This window comes from Parus major, chromosome 20 (genome assembly GCF_001522545.3).
Source record: "Parus major isolate Abel chromosome 20, Parus_major1.1, whole genome shotgun sequence".
Taxonomy (NCBI): domain Eukaryota; kingdom Metazoa; phylum Chordata; class Aves; order Passeriformes; family Paridae; genus Parus; species Parus major.
This window is the reverse complement of record NC_031788.1, coordinates 7,009,008-7,027,808: the sequence shown is the minus strand read 5'-3', so window position 1 is coordinate 7,027,808 and position 18,801 is coordinate 7,009,008. Positions and strand designations below refer to the sequence as shown.

General features: G+C 50.3%; 1 protein-coding gene across 1 annotated transcript; it reads right to left on the bottom strand.

The window, feature by feature from the left end:
- Nucleotides 1-1,288: 1,288 nt before the first annotated feature.
- On the bottom strand, nt 1,289-8,579 carry BPIFB2 (BPI fold containing family B member 2). Its single transcript, XM_015647302.3, has 16 exons — nt 8,555-8,579; nt 6,168-6,284; nt 5,837-5,930; nt 5,461-5,565; nt 5,180-5,317; nt 4,667-4,712; nt 4,367-4,427; nt 4,031-4,122; nt 3,734-3,910; nt 3,331-3,372; nt 3,036-3,200; nt 2,692-2,759; nt 2,367-2,412; nt 2,037-2,100; nt 1,862-1,938; nt 1,289-1,596 (listed from the first exon to the last, which is right to left on the bottom strand). Exons 1-16 carry the CDS (start codon nt 8,577-8,579, stop codon nt 1,528-1,530), a joined length of 1,386 nt encoding a protein of 461 aa, XP_015502788.1. The 3' UTR covers nt 1,289-1,527.
- Nucleotides 8,580-18,801: the final 10,222 nt, after the last annotated feature.

The window sequence follows — 18,801 nt, the reverse complement described above, 5'->3', positions numbered from 1 at the left end:
GCCAGCTTTGCTCTAAGCCTGTGGCTGTTCCCAGGTGAGGCTGGCAGCTGCAGGTGCAGCTCCTGAGATTCCAGCCATGCTCTGGAGGGGCTCCACTTCATGCAGTGAAGCTTGGAGCCAGAATATTCCCTGCCAAAGAAATGCATCTTTTTACTACTGTAGCTTATTCTTATTGGGAAACTGGTTTAACATATATTAGTCAAAGTATAATGGTTGCAGCTCTGCCAGAAAACTTTTATTAGAAGTTGTTCCTGCTATGGCCAACCTTGGGCATTAACATCATTAGTCAGGTCCTCTCTCTGGGCATATAAACCTCCAGGGGTCTTTACTCCTTGCAGTAAATCAACCTGGCTTATTTTGTTTGCTTTCCTATTTCGGAGCCTTTGAAATACAAACACAAGGTTTTGAAGTGTTTTTCAGCAGCATCAGAGGCTGGAAATGATGGGTAGGGTTGTAGCAAGTGAAAGCAGATGTAGATGTAATTAACAAGGTTTCATGGCTGGGGTGTTACGTGAAGAATCACCATGGGAGAGCTGAGGTGGGAGCTCCATGATCAGGGATAAGGATTCTCCACCTGGGCTGCACAGTCAGGGATGAGGATGCTCCACCTGGGCTGCATGGTCAGGGACAAGGCTTCTCCTCCTGGGCATCAGCACAGCCACATGTTCACCCTCTCTGCTGTAGATGCCAACAGCATCCAGTGACTGAGTGACCAGGGCAGCTTTTGAAGCTCTGTTGCCCAGAGCTCCCACCCTCCCCTTTTTGGATGCCTGTGTCTGTTGTAGGTGTGTTTTCCCCCCTTTATGTTCCTGAACAACTGGGAGATGTGTTTGGCCAGTAGGAAAGAGCATCCCAATGCCAACGACCACAGCGCCGGTGCAGTCTGACGTCTGCACTCACCTCTCATTCAGCGTTTTCTCTGTGATGAGCTTTCTCAGAAGAAAAGTGTTGAAAATATAACTGCCTTCAGGTCTAAAATTAGAAACCATTCTGCAGACTGATTTCCTCCCCCTCCTCTTCTTTCTGACCCAGGAAACTTACCAGCTGTAATGTTCCCATAGTAACACAAGACATGGAGGAAAAGCAGATGAAAGATCTCTCGTTGTAGGGGCTATGTTGTTCTGCAGCTGAGAGGCATGAGTCTGTTTTTGCATCCTTGTAAATGAGTGGAATTAATTAAATGTAGAGTCGGGACTTGATGGGCAAAATTTATCTGTTTTCAGGTAAAAATTGTTGCGGGGGGAAAAATGTCAATAGTCACACCAGCAAATGCAGAATTACAGAGAAATGTTTAATTAAAGCATGGAACGTTGTTACAATCCATTCTCGGTGCAACAAAACTACCAGGAGCAGGGCTGGATGAGAAAGTTGCTAGTGCAACACCTTTATTATCCAGAATATAAAACCATGACGTTTTAGTAAATCAAGAAAGAAGATTTTCAACATTTCAAGCAGTGGCAAACCACGGAGCGTGATGTGAGAGTCAACCAAATGATTCTGCCACTCTTTTACTCCAGACACTGGACTTCACTGCCAGGTGCTTGCCTCTCTAGTCCTTGCCTCTAGCTGGAGGTTGCAGGGGATCAAGACATAATCCTGAGCAAGGAAGGAAGGAAGGAGGACTGAGAATGGTGCCTGTGTGGCTCCATCAGCCCACAGAGAGCGTCACCATCACCACCACAGCCCCAGCCTCTGCTAAAGAGGGGCTCAGCCTATTTAAGGCAATGGAACTTGTTCCTGCAGGTTACCAGGGCTGGATGATCAGGCTCTGATTTATTCTGGAGCAGGGAGGTCAGCATTGCTCCCAGGCTTCCTTTAAATCAAGCACAGCAGGGGGCAATTTAAATGTCTTATTTCTTACCTTGTGAATCGTGATGTTGACATCGGTGTAAGTGAAACTGGCAATGTGGGGCAGGAAAACACCTTGTCTCAGGACCCCTGAGAAAAAGAAAGAGGCAAAGTTGCCAGCTGGGTGCTGCCTGGGTCCATGTGGAGCATCCTGCATGGCAGCACCCACAGAGCTCCCATCTCCTCACTGTTTATCTGGGCTGGCACCTCCTCACGGATTGTGGGCACAAACAACTCCTCCAGCAGGGCAGCCTGTGGGGGAAAGTCAGGGTCAGCTCATGGTGTGGGGCTAAAGCAGGAGGAGAGGGACAGAGACCCATGAGAGGGTCCTGATGCTCACTGCACCTCTTCCCACCCCACAAGGACTCAATTCCCTCCCACCAGGTGCAGCAAGCACCCAAAGTCAGTATTTCCATATTTCCCTGCTGGCACCCGCTGCCCAGGATGGCTGGGGCAGCTGAGAGGGACCAGGCTCTTAGAGGATGGCACCAGGAGTGGCCACAGCTGGAGGTACCTACCAGTATAGGACCCACATCAGAGGTGGCCAGGCTGAGCTCGACATCCCTGGAAAACAAAGAGCAGCAGAGGAGCTGCTGGTGCTCAGCTGTTTCCCCCGTGTCCCCAAATTCCCCATCTGGGCTCAAGGCCTTTGTGGTAATATGGAACCTGCAGTTCCCACTTTTCTCCCTAGCCACGTTTCTGGAATTTCACTGTCTCCCTGGGGAAGAAGCTAGGTTTGCAATGCCCAAACTCTAAAAGCTGTAACCCTCCCCAGCCTCTCCTTTCCCCGCTGTGACAGGGACGTGTCCCTTTGGGCTCCTGCGGTGCAGATGGGCTCATTACTCTATGGCTGCCACAGAGATGATCATCCTGGTGTCGGCAACGCTGAGGTGGAGCCTGGCAGTCACATCCTGTGAGGGGAACAGAGGGCAGGATCAGTGAGGAAACAGCCCCACTTTGGCTCTGTGGGGTGCAAGAACCCGTGTGCTGCCTCCTGCAATGTGCTCCCTGCATCCTGCATGGTGCCACACGGGCAAACGCTGCTGGAGAGCAGGAGCACCGTGATGGGAAAGGCTGAACCGGCCCCTGCAGTGGGGCCAGGGCTCAGAGTAAAGGGCAGTGCCTGTGGGCAGCAGGGACACACTCGCAGCACACGCTCCCCAAGCTCGGCACGCTTCCACACTCACCACGTTCACACTCAGGAAGCTCTGGAAAAGGGATGATCCTGCTCCAATCTGGGCAGTAAGGAAAAGCTCCACGATGGCTTTGTCTTCCTCCAGCACCACGTGAGGTGAGCTCCGGGTCACGGCTCGAAGCACCACTGGTAGGTCCTCTTGGAAGAGGGAGCCCATCTGCCGGGGGAGCGGGACTGTTTCTGGGCATGACAACCATCCCTGCGCCCCCAGGGTGTGGGGTGGGCAGCTGGGGGACACTGCCTGAGTCAGGCTTGTGTCTCTTGGGGTTCCAGTCGCAGCAACACACCTGAGTGATCCTCTCAGCCAAGGTGGCCGTGGTCAGCGAGCTCTGAAACACAAAGCACAGCTCATGATCAGACCCGTGGTTGCCTGGGGCTGCTGCTCCAGGGCTCGTGTCCAGCGTGGCCATGCAGCCCCTCTGATGAGCACCATCCCAGCCCTGGGAATGTGCAGGAGCCCTCCTCACACCAGTCCTTGCCAGGAGCAGTGTGCAGGTTGCTCCTCATGGCAAACTCTCCATGCTCCATTAGACCAGGGATTTTTTTAGGAGCTTGGGTGTGAGGGGCAGGTGCTTGGACATGCTCACATTTCTGTGTAGGGCTTGTGGTTCCTCCAAGACATCCCCAGGCTGGGGCTGTCCCTCCAAGTGTGTATCTCCCATTCCTTCCTTCCTCTCTTGTTCCACTCACCAGGAGACTCACGTTGAGGGCTCCAGACTCTTCCAAAGCAGAGAATAAGCTGGTGTAGAAGTGCTCAGAGAAGGCCAGGATGAGGTGGGAAGGGCTGGAACTCGCTGGCTCAGGCATGCTGAAAGGCACAGGGCTGATTGGCAGAGGGATCACTGTCCCTGCCACTTGGAATGTTGTCTACAGAGACACAGGCAAAGAGAAAATGAATTTTAAGTGTCTGAGGGCTGCAGCACTTGGTGGAAGCAGCTCTTCCAAGGACTGCAGCTGGGTTGTAAGAGCTGGAAAGTGAGGACTTACTTGCAAAGAGATGATAATTCCCTGCTCAGAGTACATGGGGGCAGCCAGGGGCAGGTACTGGACTTGGCAGTTTGGTGTGATGGGGAATGGAGCTGCAAATAGAGCAGAGGAGTGCTCAGGAAGAGGAGGGAAGGAGTGACAGGCCCTGGGAAGTGGCTGGGTTTCCAGAGTAAAAAAGACAGGGAAAGAGCTGGGCAGAGGGAACAGGTCCCTGGGGAGATGATGGCATCAGAGCCTCTGCTGCTGCAGGGTAGGAATTTGTCCCACCTCCTAATCTGCTCCAAAATGCTCCTTGAAACCCTCAGTCCATAATGGGACTGAAAGCCAGCTGCCCACCTGCCAGAGACATCAGCCGTTCATTTGGGAAAAGCAGCAATTTGGCCACTTCCAGGCAAACCTATGGAATAAAGAACAAAAAGAGAGGGGATAGATGAACATGGGGGTCAGTTGGCATTGGGTGTCCCCAGAAAGCCTCTGAGGTGGGAGCTGGGAGCAGGAGCCAGGGGACGATGGCAGTGTCCAGTGAGCACGGAGCTGTGGGGGAAATCTGGAAAAGCACCAGGTAGACATAAAGGTGCTCTAATCCTTACAGACCTGTACAATGCTGTCTTTATGCCTTTACAAACTTTATCTTACTTTTTCTACGTTGATCTGCTTGTCCAAGTCCGATCCCAAGGACTTGCTGGGTAAAAACAGAACAGAACAGAAGTTAGGAGAAAACCAGATCAGCCAAAGGTGGGTGAGAGTCTTTTATCTGACCCAAAAGGCATCCAGAGACAGAATTACCATTGTTTTCTATCATCAATTAAGCAATGGTTACAATTCAGAATCCCAAACCACTGGAGAATTGCCACTGGATTTGCATTAAAAGCATTTCAGCTGCACAACTGTAAAGAGACCACTCCCTTCTGACAGACTGAAACTCTCTGAAAATGGGGAAACCACCCCAAAGCAAAGGAAAGTTCCTCCCATGAAGATAAAGCTTTAGTGCTGGCTTTTTTTAGCTGTGAGGGCAGTGAGCAAATCTCACACCAATCACCTTCCTGCCTAGAAACACTTGTGCCTCAGTTTCTTCTTCTCAGTTTGTGCTTCAGTTTCTTCTTTCACCCACTACCCAAATCCCACAAGGAATAAAACTGTGGGGCTGACCTGTCCATCTCCTCGGCGCTCTGCACCTCCTCCAGGGTGGGTTTGCAGTCAGAGGTCACCAGCTCCAGGTTCTCTTCGGGGTTCATCTCCACGTGGAGGTCTGCCAGGATGGACAGCCTCATCTCCTTGGTGGTTGAGCTGTGCCGGGGAGGAGAGGAGGAGGCTGGAGCTGGGGAGTGCTCCTGGCCACCCTCCCCCCAGGCCTCCCTTGCTCCTGCAGGTGCCTTGTCACTTCAGCCAGGAGCTGGGGCTGGCTCCAGCCTGGCAGCCCTGGCACTCACGGGGCAGATGTGACACCAAGGTCCACCTCGATGCTCAGCCGCATCCCGGTGTCGGGGATCAGCGTCAGGGAAAACTTGTCAACTTTGACAGATACAATTTGGTTCCTTCTGGAGCAGAAAAGAAGATGTTGGGAGACCAGCACAGACCCTGAGAAACCCCAAAAATTCATGAGATCTGCACAGATAAATCTGTGCCTTGAGAGCAGCATGGGTTCTGCTACTACTGGACAGCAAAGGAGCCAGGACCTAATTTCTAAACCTCCTGGTCTGCAGGAGGATTTTTGTTCTGGCTGGCAAAGTGCCTTCTGACAATATTCAAACACCAGTGTGAGGCAGGGCTATGGCAGCAAAGCCTGGGCAAGAGAGGGCAACTCACCTACTTGAGGAGGCAGGAGATGGGTCTGGGGCTTGGGAGGACAGGAGGTCCCTCCTGAGGACTGACTCTGCATGTGGCTTTGAAACTTCAGCAACTGTGAAAGAGCACAGATGTTTTATGAGAGCCTGCAGAGCTTGTGTCCTGACAGACAGACTGAAACCCATTTCCATCCCTTACTAGCCCCTGCTGCTGGCAATGGGCAGGGGATGGGGCAGGTAAGCTGAGTGGTGGCATGAGATTCTGGTGCCAGTGTTTGGTGTTTCACCAGCAGAGTGGAAGGTGTCACTGCCTCCTCTCCCTGCTGCCGTGCGAGATGTGGGTCTGCACTTACGGTATCTCAGCCCAGAGGGGGTGAGGATGCCGCCACAGTCGGGGGACCTGGTGGTGAGAGCTGGGACCAGGAGGCTCAGGAGGATGCTCAGGGTGCGGAGCATCGCCATGCCAGCACCTGGAGGAGGAAAAAGAAGAGGAAGAGGAGGAGGGGGAGGAGGAGGGCACCCACAGCAGCCTGGTCAGAGCAACGTGGCCACTGAGGCACAGAACCACAGATCTGCTCCTTGACTGGGGTTGTGGTGTGGAGCTTGTCAGCTTTGGTGCAATAACAGCCCACAGCTCTCGTGTGGTGTCTTAAAAGCGCTGACAGAAGGCTCAGCCTTGAAGAGCCTCTGCAATCTTGTGAGGTAGAACAGTGCCTGCAGCGATATCTCATTTACTGAGGAGCACAGAACGGCCACAACTGGTATAAAAACAGCAAATAAACAGAAGCTAAAATTAATAGAGGAAGGAATGGAAGTTATGGAGGAGTTATAAAGTCAAATGAAAAGGTGAAAGTGTTATCCATAGCTGAAAAACATTTGGGAATTGTTTATAATGTCTGTAATGCTCTTACAATGTTGTGAAAATAAGCAATTCAGAAAGTTTAACCTGCAGAAAACATAATATTTATCTCAGTCTTTGCAGAAAGCATCACTTCTGGTGAGTGCTGACCCTTGTGGAGACACACAAAAGTAGGAGCAATGCCTGTATTAAGTTATTCAGTTTGCAAAAGCATCTTTACCTCTCCTGGCTGGTCTTCCCGTTCTTCTAACTCAGTCTGTGTCTTGCTGTGGCCACACTGATAAATTCTGCTGGTTTTATATATCCTCCCAGCCAAAGCTGATGGGGCAGGAACTGGCAAAGGTGGCTGGGAACCAGGACACTGGGGGGAGGCTTTGTTTTCTGTACCATTTTTATTGTTTCCCCATAGAATTGATTACTTTGGCCGCTGACCTGGCGAGGTGAAGGATTGAACAGCAGGTGCTGGGGCAGCTTGTCTTGTGGTGTACCTGAGGAGCACAAAGAAAGGCCTCTGGGTGAAGGGTGCCAAGAAATCAAGCACTGTTAGAACACAAATGTGAATTTCTTTGCTCTGCAGCCACCCTTTCTTCTGAACACCACAGGGACAGCACCTCCGTGTCCACCTCTGCTATGGACAGCTTGGGTTGTTCAGCCTGGAGAAGAGAATGCTCCAGGGAGACCTTTGAGCCCCTTCCAGTGCCTAAAGGGGCTCCAAGAGAGCTGCAGAAGGACTTGTGACTAGGCCATGGAATGACAGGATAAGTGGCAATGGCTTTAAACTGACAGAGTGCAGGGTTATGTTAGAGATTAGGAAGAAATTCTTCCCTGTCAGGGTGGTGAGGCCACCACCTCTCTGAGCACAGGTTGCCCAGAGAAGCTGTGGCTGCCCCGTCCCTGGAAGTGTTCAAGGTCAGGCTGGATGGGACTTGGAAAGTCTAGAGGATGGTGTCCTTGCCCATGGCAGGAATGTGGAACTGGATGAGCTTTAAGGTGCCTCACAACCCAGACTCTCCCAGGATTCTATGAGAGGCTGCTGTGGATTGTGTCACTCTCCTGGCTGGGCAGCTCACACCAGAAGGGATGAGACGAGGACATGACCTGAAGGAGATCCTGGCAATTTATTAAGGACATTCTCTGGTTCCATCAGGGCTGGGTAAATCTTTTGAAGGTAACAGAAGAGTTTCTATTGGGTTCAGTGAGTTTTAGATCTGAAAAGGCTCATGTGCAATAATCCCTTCCTCTCTTAAACCCATTCCCAATCAAAAGCCACTGGCAATATTTATTACAATTGGCTGAAAATGTACTCAGTGGCATCCACACTCTTTGATAATATCTCTACAAAGAGTGAAACCCTTCATGGGAACGAATAGGAGCTCCCCTCCTTCCTGTGCTTAATGTCCATCATGTTCTTCTGGCTTCCTTTTGGCCTGGAGGACAGAGCATGGACCACCTGCAGACACCATGTACACACACCCTGCATGGCCTTTCCAGCTCCCCTTTGTGTTCTGACTTCCCCTCAGCCCTCCCCAGTGTTGTGACCTCAGCATGACCAGTCTCCCAGGGAGGGTTGTGTTGCCCATTTTGGTGTGACTGCCTTGGCAGGGGGGTGAGGTGTTCAGGGCTTGTTGAAACACCTGCAGCCATTGTCCTTTGTGCATCGGTGACAAGAGGTAGCGGCCGCTGGTTCCAGGTGCATCTTGACACATTCAGAGCCCTTGGCTCTCCCCAGCACTGTTACTTCCCTGCCCAGCATGACAGGGAAATGCCAAGAAAAGCAGCGTTCCAGCCACGCTGTGCATTTCCACCGAAGGCATCCTGGAAGCAGCGTCAAGAGAAAATATGAAGATCGAGTAGCCTGCCAAGGGAGAGCAGGATTTACACTTCCACGCTGATGTAGGCAGCCCATTGAGAGGCAAGAAATGTGTTCAGGAAAGTAAATCCATTGAGAAGGTTGTAACCCTCAGATGAGTCCAGTTCAGCCAGGGGAGGTGTTTTGTGTGGTCTGACTTTGGTAGGGACATGGACATGACCTAGGGAAGACTCTGAGAGATGAGTCTTTGCTGTGTTTTAGAGCAGCAGTTGGGAATTTGCACCTGTGATTCCTTTTTCCAGTGCAGGTGATACTGCCAGCTCTCCCTGAGACTGGGGATTTTCTGGGGAGCGTTATTATCTCTTCCAGCAGTGCAAGGGTTGGGGATAAGCTGCCACCACAGTGCTTAGAGGTGGATTTTCTCCTCCTAGAAGAGCTGTTCTGGACCTGATGATGCCTGTGGAGGCTTAATTAGATGTCAACTCACAGCATAATGACTGATCAAGTTACTAGCACAAAAGTGTCTTTCTGGCATGATGTGCTCCTTGTCGGGAGTTATCCATAAATCTTACACTCCTGTTAGATAAGATGTAAATCTCCTTGTCTGGGCTTAGCAGCGGGCCACCGAGCACAGCTCTGGGAGGGAGGTAATGACGGATTAAACCTCATGACAAGTTTTATACAGAAACGAAGAGAGGAAGTAAATTACTTTGTGCTGCTTTGCCTCAGTGGGCTGAGCTCCCAGAGCTGGGTTCTGCTGGGTGGGGTACCCAGGAGGGGATGGGGGAGGACACAGTGGTGGCCACAAGTCTAAGGGGCAGCCAAAGGGACAGCAGCAGCCTAGAGGAGGGTTCTGTGCAGCCTGTTTGCGGTCTGGTGGGATGTGTGGATCTCCCATGTGGAATTAGGACAGGGTTGGGGCTGAGGAACCCATTCTCTGGGTGGGTGAATGTTCTTCTCGTCCTCACTCTAACCCTGCCTGAAATCAGAAAGAATATTATTGAGGTTATCACAATTTTCACTGGGTTATCCCCCAGCTGAGCCCATGTCCTTCCCCAGTGTTTGCACAACCCCATGAACCTTTTGGGAGCTGCTCCTCCAAGAGTCACAATTACATGTGTGCCCCAAGAGCAGAATTTACCAGTGCCCATCTTGGGTTTCTTCTTGCTCCCATTTCTGTTGTAATTAAGCAGATTAGGGCATTCCTTCAGACTTGGTGCACAAGTTGGCTGGGAGCTCTCATATGGAACCTGAGACTGAGAGCTTACCCAGCCTTTCAGATTTATCAGTGAAATTATTTGTATTGGCAGATGTCAGAAATCCACAGGGACCAGCTCACACACACAGCAGTATCACCCAGCCCTTTAATTCTTCTGGTTCTCCTCTTTCTCAGGTTTTATAGACTGACTGTTCCTTCCCTCTCTGCAGAAGATCAGCAGGGGTCCTGGGTGTGTTGGGATGGGATATGTTAATAAAGATGTTTTATATGACACAGTGGTAGCGCTGCAACCCCTCGCCCTCCAGCACAGGCTCCTCCCTGGGGGCTTTGTGCTGAACTACTCATATCCTGCAAATTCCTCAGCAGTCTCAGCTGCTCTCAATGGGAGTGATGTTCTGCAGAAAATGGCAGAGGAAGCTGTGAAAAAAAAGCCCAGGACCAAACCCATGAAAGGCATCTCGGGGTGAGCGATGAGCCGCAGCCTCGCGCCGTGAGCCCAGAGCTGGGGACAAGCAAATGAAAGTGGGAGGTTGGGAAGTGTCAGCCCAGAGGCAGCCACGAATCACTCCCCACTAACAAGTGGGATATTAAAGCTGGTGATTTTCTGCATGGTTGTGTCTACAAACACACGGAGAAACTGTAACTTAAAGGCAACAAAGCACATCAGCTCCTGCCTCAGCACCGGCCAGGGCAGGTGCCGTAGCTCTGTAGTGTGGGGGGATGCCCAGCTTTAGTCCATGATGCCCCAATGAAACCCCTGAATTTCTGGGGCATCAGAGCCAGCCCTCCATCCCCCAGATCCATGCTGGATGGGAGCATGGAGATGTTTTGAATGACAAAACAATTTTTTCCTGATTTTTTTTCAAAATTAGACCATGTGATTTTTCCTTGGGAAGAAACATGTTTCTAAATTTAAAGGTAGATTTAAATGGAAGGTTTGAACAAGAAGGAGAAGAAAAAGGTAATGAGAATATCAGCAAGAGGTGACTTTGCTGTAAGCATGAAATCCTGGGCTCTGACTGTTCCCCTTTACTCAGCTCTTTTCCTCTGTCTCTCCTTCAGGCTGAAGGAGAAAAGTTTCTGTTTCCTGATGATCTTTCTGGTGTTCTCCCCTGGCTTGGGACTCTTCCTGGCAAATGAGAATCACTGGGGAAAGGTTAATGGGAGCCAGTGCCCATGGGGAGCATGGCTGGGGGATCTGGGGGGCTCACTGGGGCTCATCCTGTGCTGACCAAACTTTGCTCTGAGCAGCTTTACAGAAGGACACATGGAAATCAGACTGGTTGCAAACCTGAAGGTCAGAGGGTGGCTGGGGCAGGACACCAGGGCCACTCCAAGGTTCAGCCCCAGGAGCTCCCACATCACCTCTGCCAGTGTTAGGCCCAGTTCCCCCAGCAGGTAAATCCCAAAGGACACATCACTGTTTTCCTGGGATTGACAATTCCTCAGGGGCTGGTAACAGCACTGCTACATGTTTCAGCCTTCAGGTTTGGATTTCTACAGCACACAAATGCTTTTTGCAGTTTTTTTTTTTCTTTTAAACAAAGGTTTTATAGACAAATTCAGGCCAGCTCTAGTTGTGCTATTCCATGCAATGTGCATATTTGACGGCTTTGTACTCCGAGACTGTGAGAGCTTCTTTTAGGGATGAAAACCTTCAGCTTCATTTAAAACCAGAAGATGGCATTCTTGAGAAAAGGTTTGCAAAGAGAGAAAACACATTTTATTAGACACGAGGCAAATTTTCCCCTAATCCTTACCAGATCAATTTCTTTAGCAAGTGACTTTCCCACCTTTTGATCTTCCATAAATAATTGTTGCTGGGTGCATGAGGGTGACATGTTCTTCCTGCCCAGTGTACAACCCCAGACATGAGCAAGGTCCTTCACAGCACCCTTCAGAAAGTGCTGCCAGCTCTGGTAAGTCCCATCCTCCTCCCATCCTCGTTTCCCAGAGATCATCTCCTCCTCCCTCTCCTCCACCTCCTCTGCCTCCCCCTTCTCAGTGCACTGTAGCAGATTTCACAGTTTTGCCACACAAAGAAGCTTTCAGACTGGTGAAAAGCAGCATTTCCAGGCATTCCTGGTTTTATGCAGCAAATGCACTGGTGCTGCTGGAAGCATCCTTGTCCCAGCCTGGTGGGTGGGGATGTGATGTTCAGACAGAGCTGCTCCTGGGGATGAGCACCTGATTCCCAAAGGCTTGTCAAAGGGCACACCTGCAACCCCCTAACATGTCATAAAATCATTCCATTTTAGTCAGATACCTGTGGGGTCTGGCCCTGCTCTTTGCTCAGTTTAAGGCAGATATAATCCAGAATAACCCAGTTCAGCCAGGGCCAGAGAAAACTGAGGCAAGCCCTGGTTTGTGTTACCAACAGCAGAGGCTCCTGATGTTTGTGGGTGGGATCTGCACTGGTCTGGCAGCCTCAAAGCTCTGCTCCCACCAGTGTATCCTGAAAATGAAAATGTTGTTTCAAGGAATAATATTTCAAGGAGTAACAAATGATAAATTAGCCTCCTAGACTGTTTTCCCACAGGCACAAATGCTCAGAAAGTGATCCCTGCTCCCAATGTACAATGCACACTCGTGGGAGTGTTTTGGCCACCAGTAACTCTCCCTGGTGTGGCACCTGTGGGGGGGGAACCTGGCACATTCCTCCTGTCCCCAGGACTGCCAGGGGCTCTGCCAGGACAGTCACTTGCCAGGGGCTCTGCCAGGACAGTCACTTGCCAGGGGCTCTGCCAGGACAGTCACTTGCCAGCCCTTCCATTGCAGTGGACCTGGAGGGGGGAAGTGTTGGGCAGTGCCCCCAGCCAGGCTCTGTCTGCCCAGTCCTTCAGAGGCAGAGGGCTCTCCCTGCATGCACAGAGCCACTCAAAGGATGCAGACAGCTTCTCTGAAGCCTCTTGGAACATTGTTCCTGTCCTCAGAATCAAACCCCCTTGCTATCACAGTTCTTTGCTTTTCTGAAATCTCCAAAAATCAACACATCTCCCTTAACCATGCCCAAACCCAGCTGAAATGGCTGTAAAATTCCCCACTTTGCAGCATCCATTTATTTACTTAACTCATGTGGGAAGTATACCAAAAGCAGAGACTAAACAAAAATACACAAACCCAAGAATTCCTACCCTGTCGATTTTCCCTCTGAGTATTCCCAAAATCCTTTGGTAGGCAGGGAAATGCTGGAGGTGCTGGCAGTGCCCACCACAGCTGAGGTGCCTCTGGCACTGTCTCCTACTCATTTCAGGGGTGTTGTGTGCAGGGATCCTGTCTGACCTACAACATCAGTGGGGACAAGGTAGGGACACTGCTGTGGTGGCTTTGCCATACTCTGGGCCACCCCTGGACTTTGTGCCATTAGTCCATCACACACAAACACAGAATCAGCTGTTAAATCCCACCCAGGTGCTTTTTGCTGTTTAATGCACAGAACATGCTGGTGCTGGACATGCCTGTCACTGAGACCTGAGGAATGGGGATTCTGTGGCTGCAGTCCCCAATCCCCACTGTGGCCAGGACTCAGTGGGAATGGGGGAGAGGGAGCAGCAGGGTGCTGGGCTTCTTAGGGTGTCTCTTCCTGTCTTTGGCTTGCAAGAATTTGGCTCCACAAACTGAAATAAAAAGAGCTCATGACCCCATAGTGAGACTGCCCTGCCAAGCACTGTCAGATCCAGCTGGGCATGGCTGGGCAGGTGCTGTGTGTCCTGAAAGAGCTGATTGCTAAATAAATCACATTTGCATTGTCAGGATGCAGCATCCACACCTCCCACAAGACAGAGGCTCAAGAAAGTGACCCCCTGCTCCCAGGGTGCACATGCTGTGAGGGGTGGGGAGTGTGCCCAGGGATTAGGACCCCAGAAGGAGTTAGGTTTGGGCTGGTGTTGGTATTTATCAGCTGCTTCACTGATATTGATCCTCAGCATGTAACTCACTGACTCCTGGATAATTTCTTGTCATTAGTAAGTCAATAAACAGCTTTGATCCTGACTTCATCGAGCTGACATGATTTGAACATCTTTTCCTGGTGACAGGAAACTGGCACTGAATCAAGGACATCTTTGGAAAGACTGTTGTGTTTTTAGGAAATTACTCCCAGGAAAAGCTGCTGGGGAGGCAGGCTCTGAGAACCCTGGCTGTTCTCCACAGAGATTTGTTCTGCATCATGTGTAAGGAATCATTCTCCCTGGGAGTTCTCAACAGTGAGGAAGGAACTGTAAAACCAGCTCCCCATGAAAACTGGGGTTTGTGATGCCCCTCTTTATGTCACTGCAAGCATGGGTCAGATTTCCCTTATTATTCTTAGCTAACAAACAAATTAAATGGTTTGAGTCTCAATCCTTAGAGCAGAGCAAAAAAAAAAAAAAGAATCCAAATATCTGTCCACAGCTTTCCTGGAGAATTCAAGGCTGTGAATCTCAGGGAGCACCTAGTTAATTTTTCATGAAGCAGCTCTGCTGCCAAGCCACTCTATCATGTCACTGGTACTGGTGAGCTGGGGTGGATGTGCAGCCTTGTCCAGCACTGCTCCCTGGAGCCCTACACGGACCCAGAAGCCCTGATCCCTCAGCAGCACGGATGTACCAGTCTCTCAGTGGTCCCAGAGGGATGGCAGGGCAAACCTTGGTTTCCTCAGGCAGACAGGCCATGTCTGAATGATGCCATCAATGGGACAGCAGAGCAGATCCACCTCATTTTCCAACCATAGCTGGGACGTTTCCCTGCTCTGACTGGAGCCTGCTAATGCCAAGGTCTCAGACTCTTCTTGGGAATATGTGCCCCTTACTGTTTGTCTGACAGCTTCATTTCAGGTGATCCAAGCACAGAGAACTCACGCAAACACGTCTGTTCACACCAGTCCTATTCTTCTCCCGTTGACCAAATCCGTTCTGGTTTACTCCATGTTTCCATCCACACTCAGCAATTTGGCTTTGTGCTCTTGGGGCTTTGAGAGTCACTTTAGCGAGACCTGGACATCACCACGTCATTCTCTTTATGGGAACCTGCTTTGGTTTTTCCAAAATATCCGATGGTCAGAGACCTCTGCATTCAGCAGCTGCTGGGGAGAGGCCAAGTTGCTGTCATGGCTGAAAGGTCACTGCGCAGGAGCTATTCCCAGAGCTGCCACCCTGCCCCTTCCCTGTGCACTGACCAGTATCGAGCCTGTCTTCATGGTAATTCAGCTTTTGGACAGTGGCTGCTGGAGTATGAAGCCATTCAGGATGGATGATAACTTAATACCATCTTGTTAACACCCTCGTCCATCTTATCAAAGGTCATGATCTCACCATGACAGCCGGGCTTTGTGCTCCAGAGGTCCTGGCCGATCAGGTTGCAAGGAAAGTGACAACTCCTTCAGTGCTTGACATCTTTGCCACCCCTTCCTTGGCCTTTAACTAAGATATTTTTTCAAAGCTGGAAATAATGTGTGTCCAAAGCTGGCTAATCTGCTGGAAATATTTATTTCCAAGTTTACAGAAAGTATTAAGACTGTGCAAGCAATTTTTCTGGATTATTTTTCAGCAGAGCTGGGGAGCAGCCATTGCCATCCATGCCTGTTGTCAGTGAGGACATCAGGGAGTGAAGAGTTCACCCCAGCCCTCCCAGCTGGTGCATTCTCCCCTCAGCACAGCTTTTGCTGTGCTTGTTGGGATGTGCTCCATGCATGGGGACCACGTTTGGTCTGGGGCCCATGGAGGAAGGTTTATTTTCCCTGCCCCAAAGAGCTGCTGCAGTGTCTCTGTGTCTCCTGGGCAGCAATAAGGGCAGGGCCCTGACAGGAAGGTCAGGATCCCACAATGGGATCAACAATCCTTCCAGAACTTCAAAAAGACACCAAACCAACAAGCTCTGTCCTGGGAACTGCCAGGCCAATGGCATCAGTCTCTCCACAGTGTCTTCCTGTTAAAGCACATCCCACCTCCAGCCCTCTGGAGCACTCCAAGCAGGGGTGCTGGACTTGGAAGCAATTCCATGCTGGTTAGATAAGGACAGCATTTCCCAGTCAGGTGGAGTCTCTCCCAAGAGTCTGTCAGCTCAGGGTATCTGTTAGGCCGTGACATCTGATCAGGCTGTAGGCAAGTTGGATGGGAATGCTGGGCATGTCCTGGTGGCCTGGATAGGGAACACCTGGCTCTATTTCTATCTCCACAGTCTGTCTGTACACAGGAAAAAGTTCTTCATTTATCATAGCATGTGGCACATCCCCACACAAGGGCTTACTGCTCAGTACTGCAGCCCTGAGAACCGCAGAAGTATGAGCAACCAGGGGTGGCCAGTGTTTTGACATTTTTTAGTCAGAACATCAATTTTATTTAGAAAAAAGTAAGAAAGAAAGGCATTTTATCAGGGCATGACATCTCAGCCACATCCACATCTTGACAGGCTGAAAAGATGATGTACCAAACCAGGCACCCAGAGCTGGCTGAGTCTGCGCCTACAGGTCGTTGCTCAATGATTTACCTAACTCCTAATATCTCCAAGGAAATATTTGCAGTGGAAGTCACCAGAAACAAGACCTTGTTTGTTTTGCTCCCCACCAATTATTTTGGATGTCCCAAATGACATCACCTGCCTTTTTCCTCCTGTGAAGCTCTATATATGAAGATCCTGGATCCCGGTGATCTTCAGAAGACAGGGACATCGGCTGGAGAGAGAGCTTGGTCAGGTAAGAACAAACTTACTCCTCAAAAAGTGTGCTCCTTGCTTCTGCTTCTGCAAACCCTCAGTGTTCCTTTGAGAGTGTTGGTCTTTTAACAAAAATTGTTATTCTTGCCTGCTGCCTGCCTGAATTATGCTCTGAGAAGTAAATGGTGCCTTTCAGTGCAAGTTTCTCCAGAAGAGATGTGCGTGTTCATTGGATTTGCAGTCCTCGCAGAAGAAAGGGTATTTCAGAGTTTTAATAAACAATTATCACTTAAATTATCTTTGGTATAACTCAATTATCTGCCATAGATTTCCAGCTAAGGTGTATTAGACCTCTCACTCTTGTTTTGATCCCTTTTTGATGAGTTATTTACATTTAAATAGATTTGGAGCAATGAAGTTCATTTTGGTTCTTTAAAAAAGAAAACGAAGCTACTTCTTTTTCTAGCTAGGTCCCACAGAAATATTTCAATGACACTGAAATGTTAAAGTTTACTTTCTCTTTCTTACAATTCCATGCAGAGGGAAGCTCCAGATTCTGATGTTTGTGAAGAAATCGTGACATTGACCCTGGAGGTTCTCTCCTCGCTAGATATATCGGTGCATTCATAGATGTTGTTGCTTTTCTTCTAAAGACAACCCTGTTATCAGAAATGTCTTCTTTTCCCCTTCTGTGGCATGCAGGATTTATTTCTTGCGGAAATCCCCATCCAGAATGGATGCACCCCAGATCATGCAGCTCAGTCATTCCATTGTTCACCAGCACCGGGGGTCACAGCAGGAACAATCCCAACAACCCTTTGCTTTCCCCTTGGCTGCTCTGGCCATCGGTTTTTGGGGTAACTGGTGCTGACATTCTGGTTCTGGCTGCAGGAAAGTGCCACCAGGAGGGTTACTGTCCATCATCAGCAGTGATGAGGAGGCAGGAGAGGTGCCAGCAGCCTTATCCCTGATTTTGACTTCCCTTACAGGCATTCCTTCTTTCTCCTTCCTCCCTCCTTTCTCCTCCCTTCTCTTTCCTCCCTCCATGGGCTGGTGCTTGCTCTCCCAGCACTGCACTCATGGCAATCCCTTCCCACAGTTATCAGGACCAAAGATGTCGGTGTTGTGGACTGTTGTCCTCCTCAACAGCCTGCTGATCCCTTCACAAGGACTTGGAATCCCATTCCTGGTTGCCAGAGCTGAAACGAATGGTAAGTCTGTATAAACACAATCCTGTAAACAGGATTTATCTCTCTTTTCAGGCCAGTTCCTCTCTCTTTGTCTCTTGGCCATGCTCAGAAAATCAGAAGATAGTTCAGATATGCCCAGAAGTAGTGGTAATGCTGGTAATTTGCATTTATAAAGCACTTTGGAGATGGCACTTCAGACACTTCACAGTGGCTGGTGCCACCACCTCATTTGTATTTGTATGAGGGACAGGGGAGGGGAAGGAAGAGCCAGGCTGGCACACCTTGTGTGCTGAGTCCATGCAGCTCACAGTGATCTCTCATCCTGTTCTTCAGGTTTCAGAGATTCACCAGCCAAAGGTGTTCCCCAGAGAGCTCCACATGGTCTCCTTGGTGGCAATCTGCTCGGCGGTCTCCTTGGCAAGAATGGAGTTGTTGGGGGTCTCCTGGGCAAAGAAGGCGCTGTTGGCAGCCTCCTGGGCAAAGATGGTCCTGTAGGCAGCCTCCTTGGCAAAGATGGACCTGTTGGCAGTCTCCTTGGCAAAGAAGGCGCTGTTGGCAGTCTCCTTGGCAAAGATGGACCTGTTGGCAGTCTCCTGGGCAAAGATGGTCCTGTTGGCAGTCTCCTTGGCAAAGATGGTCCTGTAGGCAGTCTCCTTGGCAAAGATGGTGCTGTTGGTGGTCTCCTTGGCAAAGACGGACCTGTTGGTGGTCTCCTTGGTGGAGAAGGTCTCCTTGGTGGCCTCCTTGGAGGAGATGGTGCTGTTGGAGGTCTCCTTGGTGGAGATGGTCTCCTTGGTGGTCTCCTTGGTGGAGATGGTGCTGTTGGAGGTCTCCTTGGTGGTCTCCTTGGTGGAGATGGTCTCCTTGGTGGAGATGGTCTCCTAGGTGGCCTTCTTGGCAAAGACAGTGTAGTTGGTGGTCTCCTTGACCAAGATGGTGTCCTTGGTGGTCTCCTTGGCAAAGGTGGTGTCGTTGACGGTCTCCTTGGCAAAGACGGCCTTGTTGATACTCTCCTTGACACCGTCCTTGAGCTTCTCATTGGCAAAAATGGTCTCCTTGGCAAAAACGGTCTCGTTGGCAGCCTTCTTGGTAGAAATGGTGAAGAACTCATAGGGTGAGTGAGAGTGGGAGAGGCTGAGCGGCCCGGTGTGTCTGAGCCATGCTGGGGAAAGGAGGTCCTGTTCTGGAGCCTGCACACACAGGGCCCCTCCCTCCGCTCCTGGGGTGGGCTCATCAGTGGGGCTTCATCTGCTGGGAGTTTCTGCCTGTGCCTTCTATG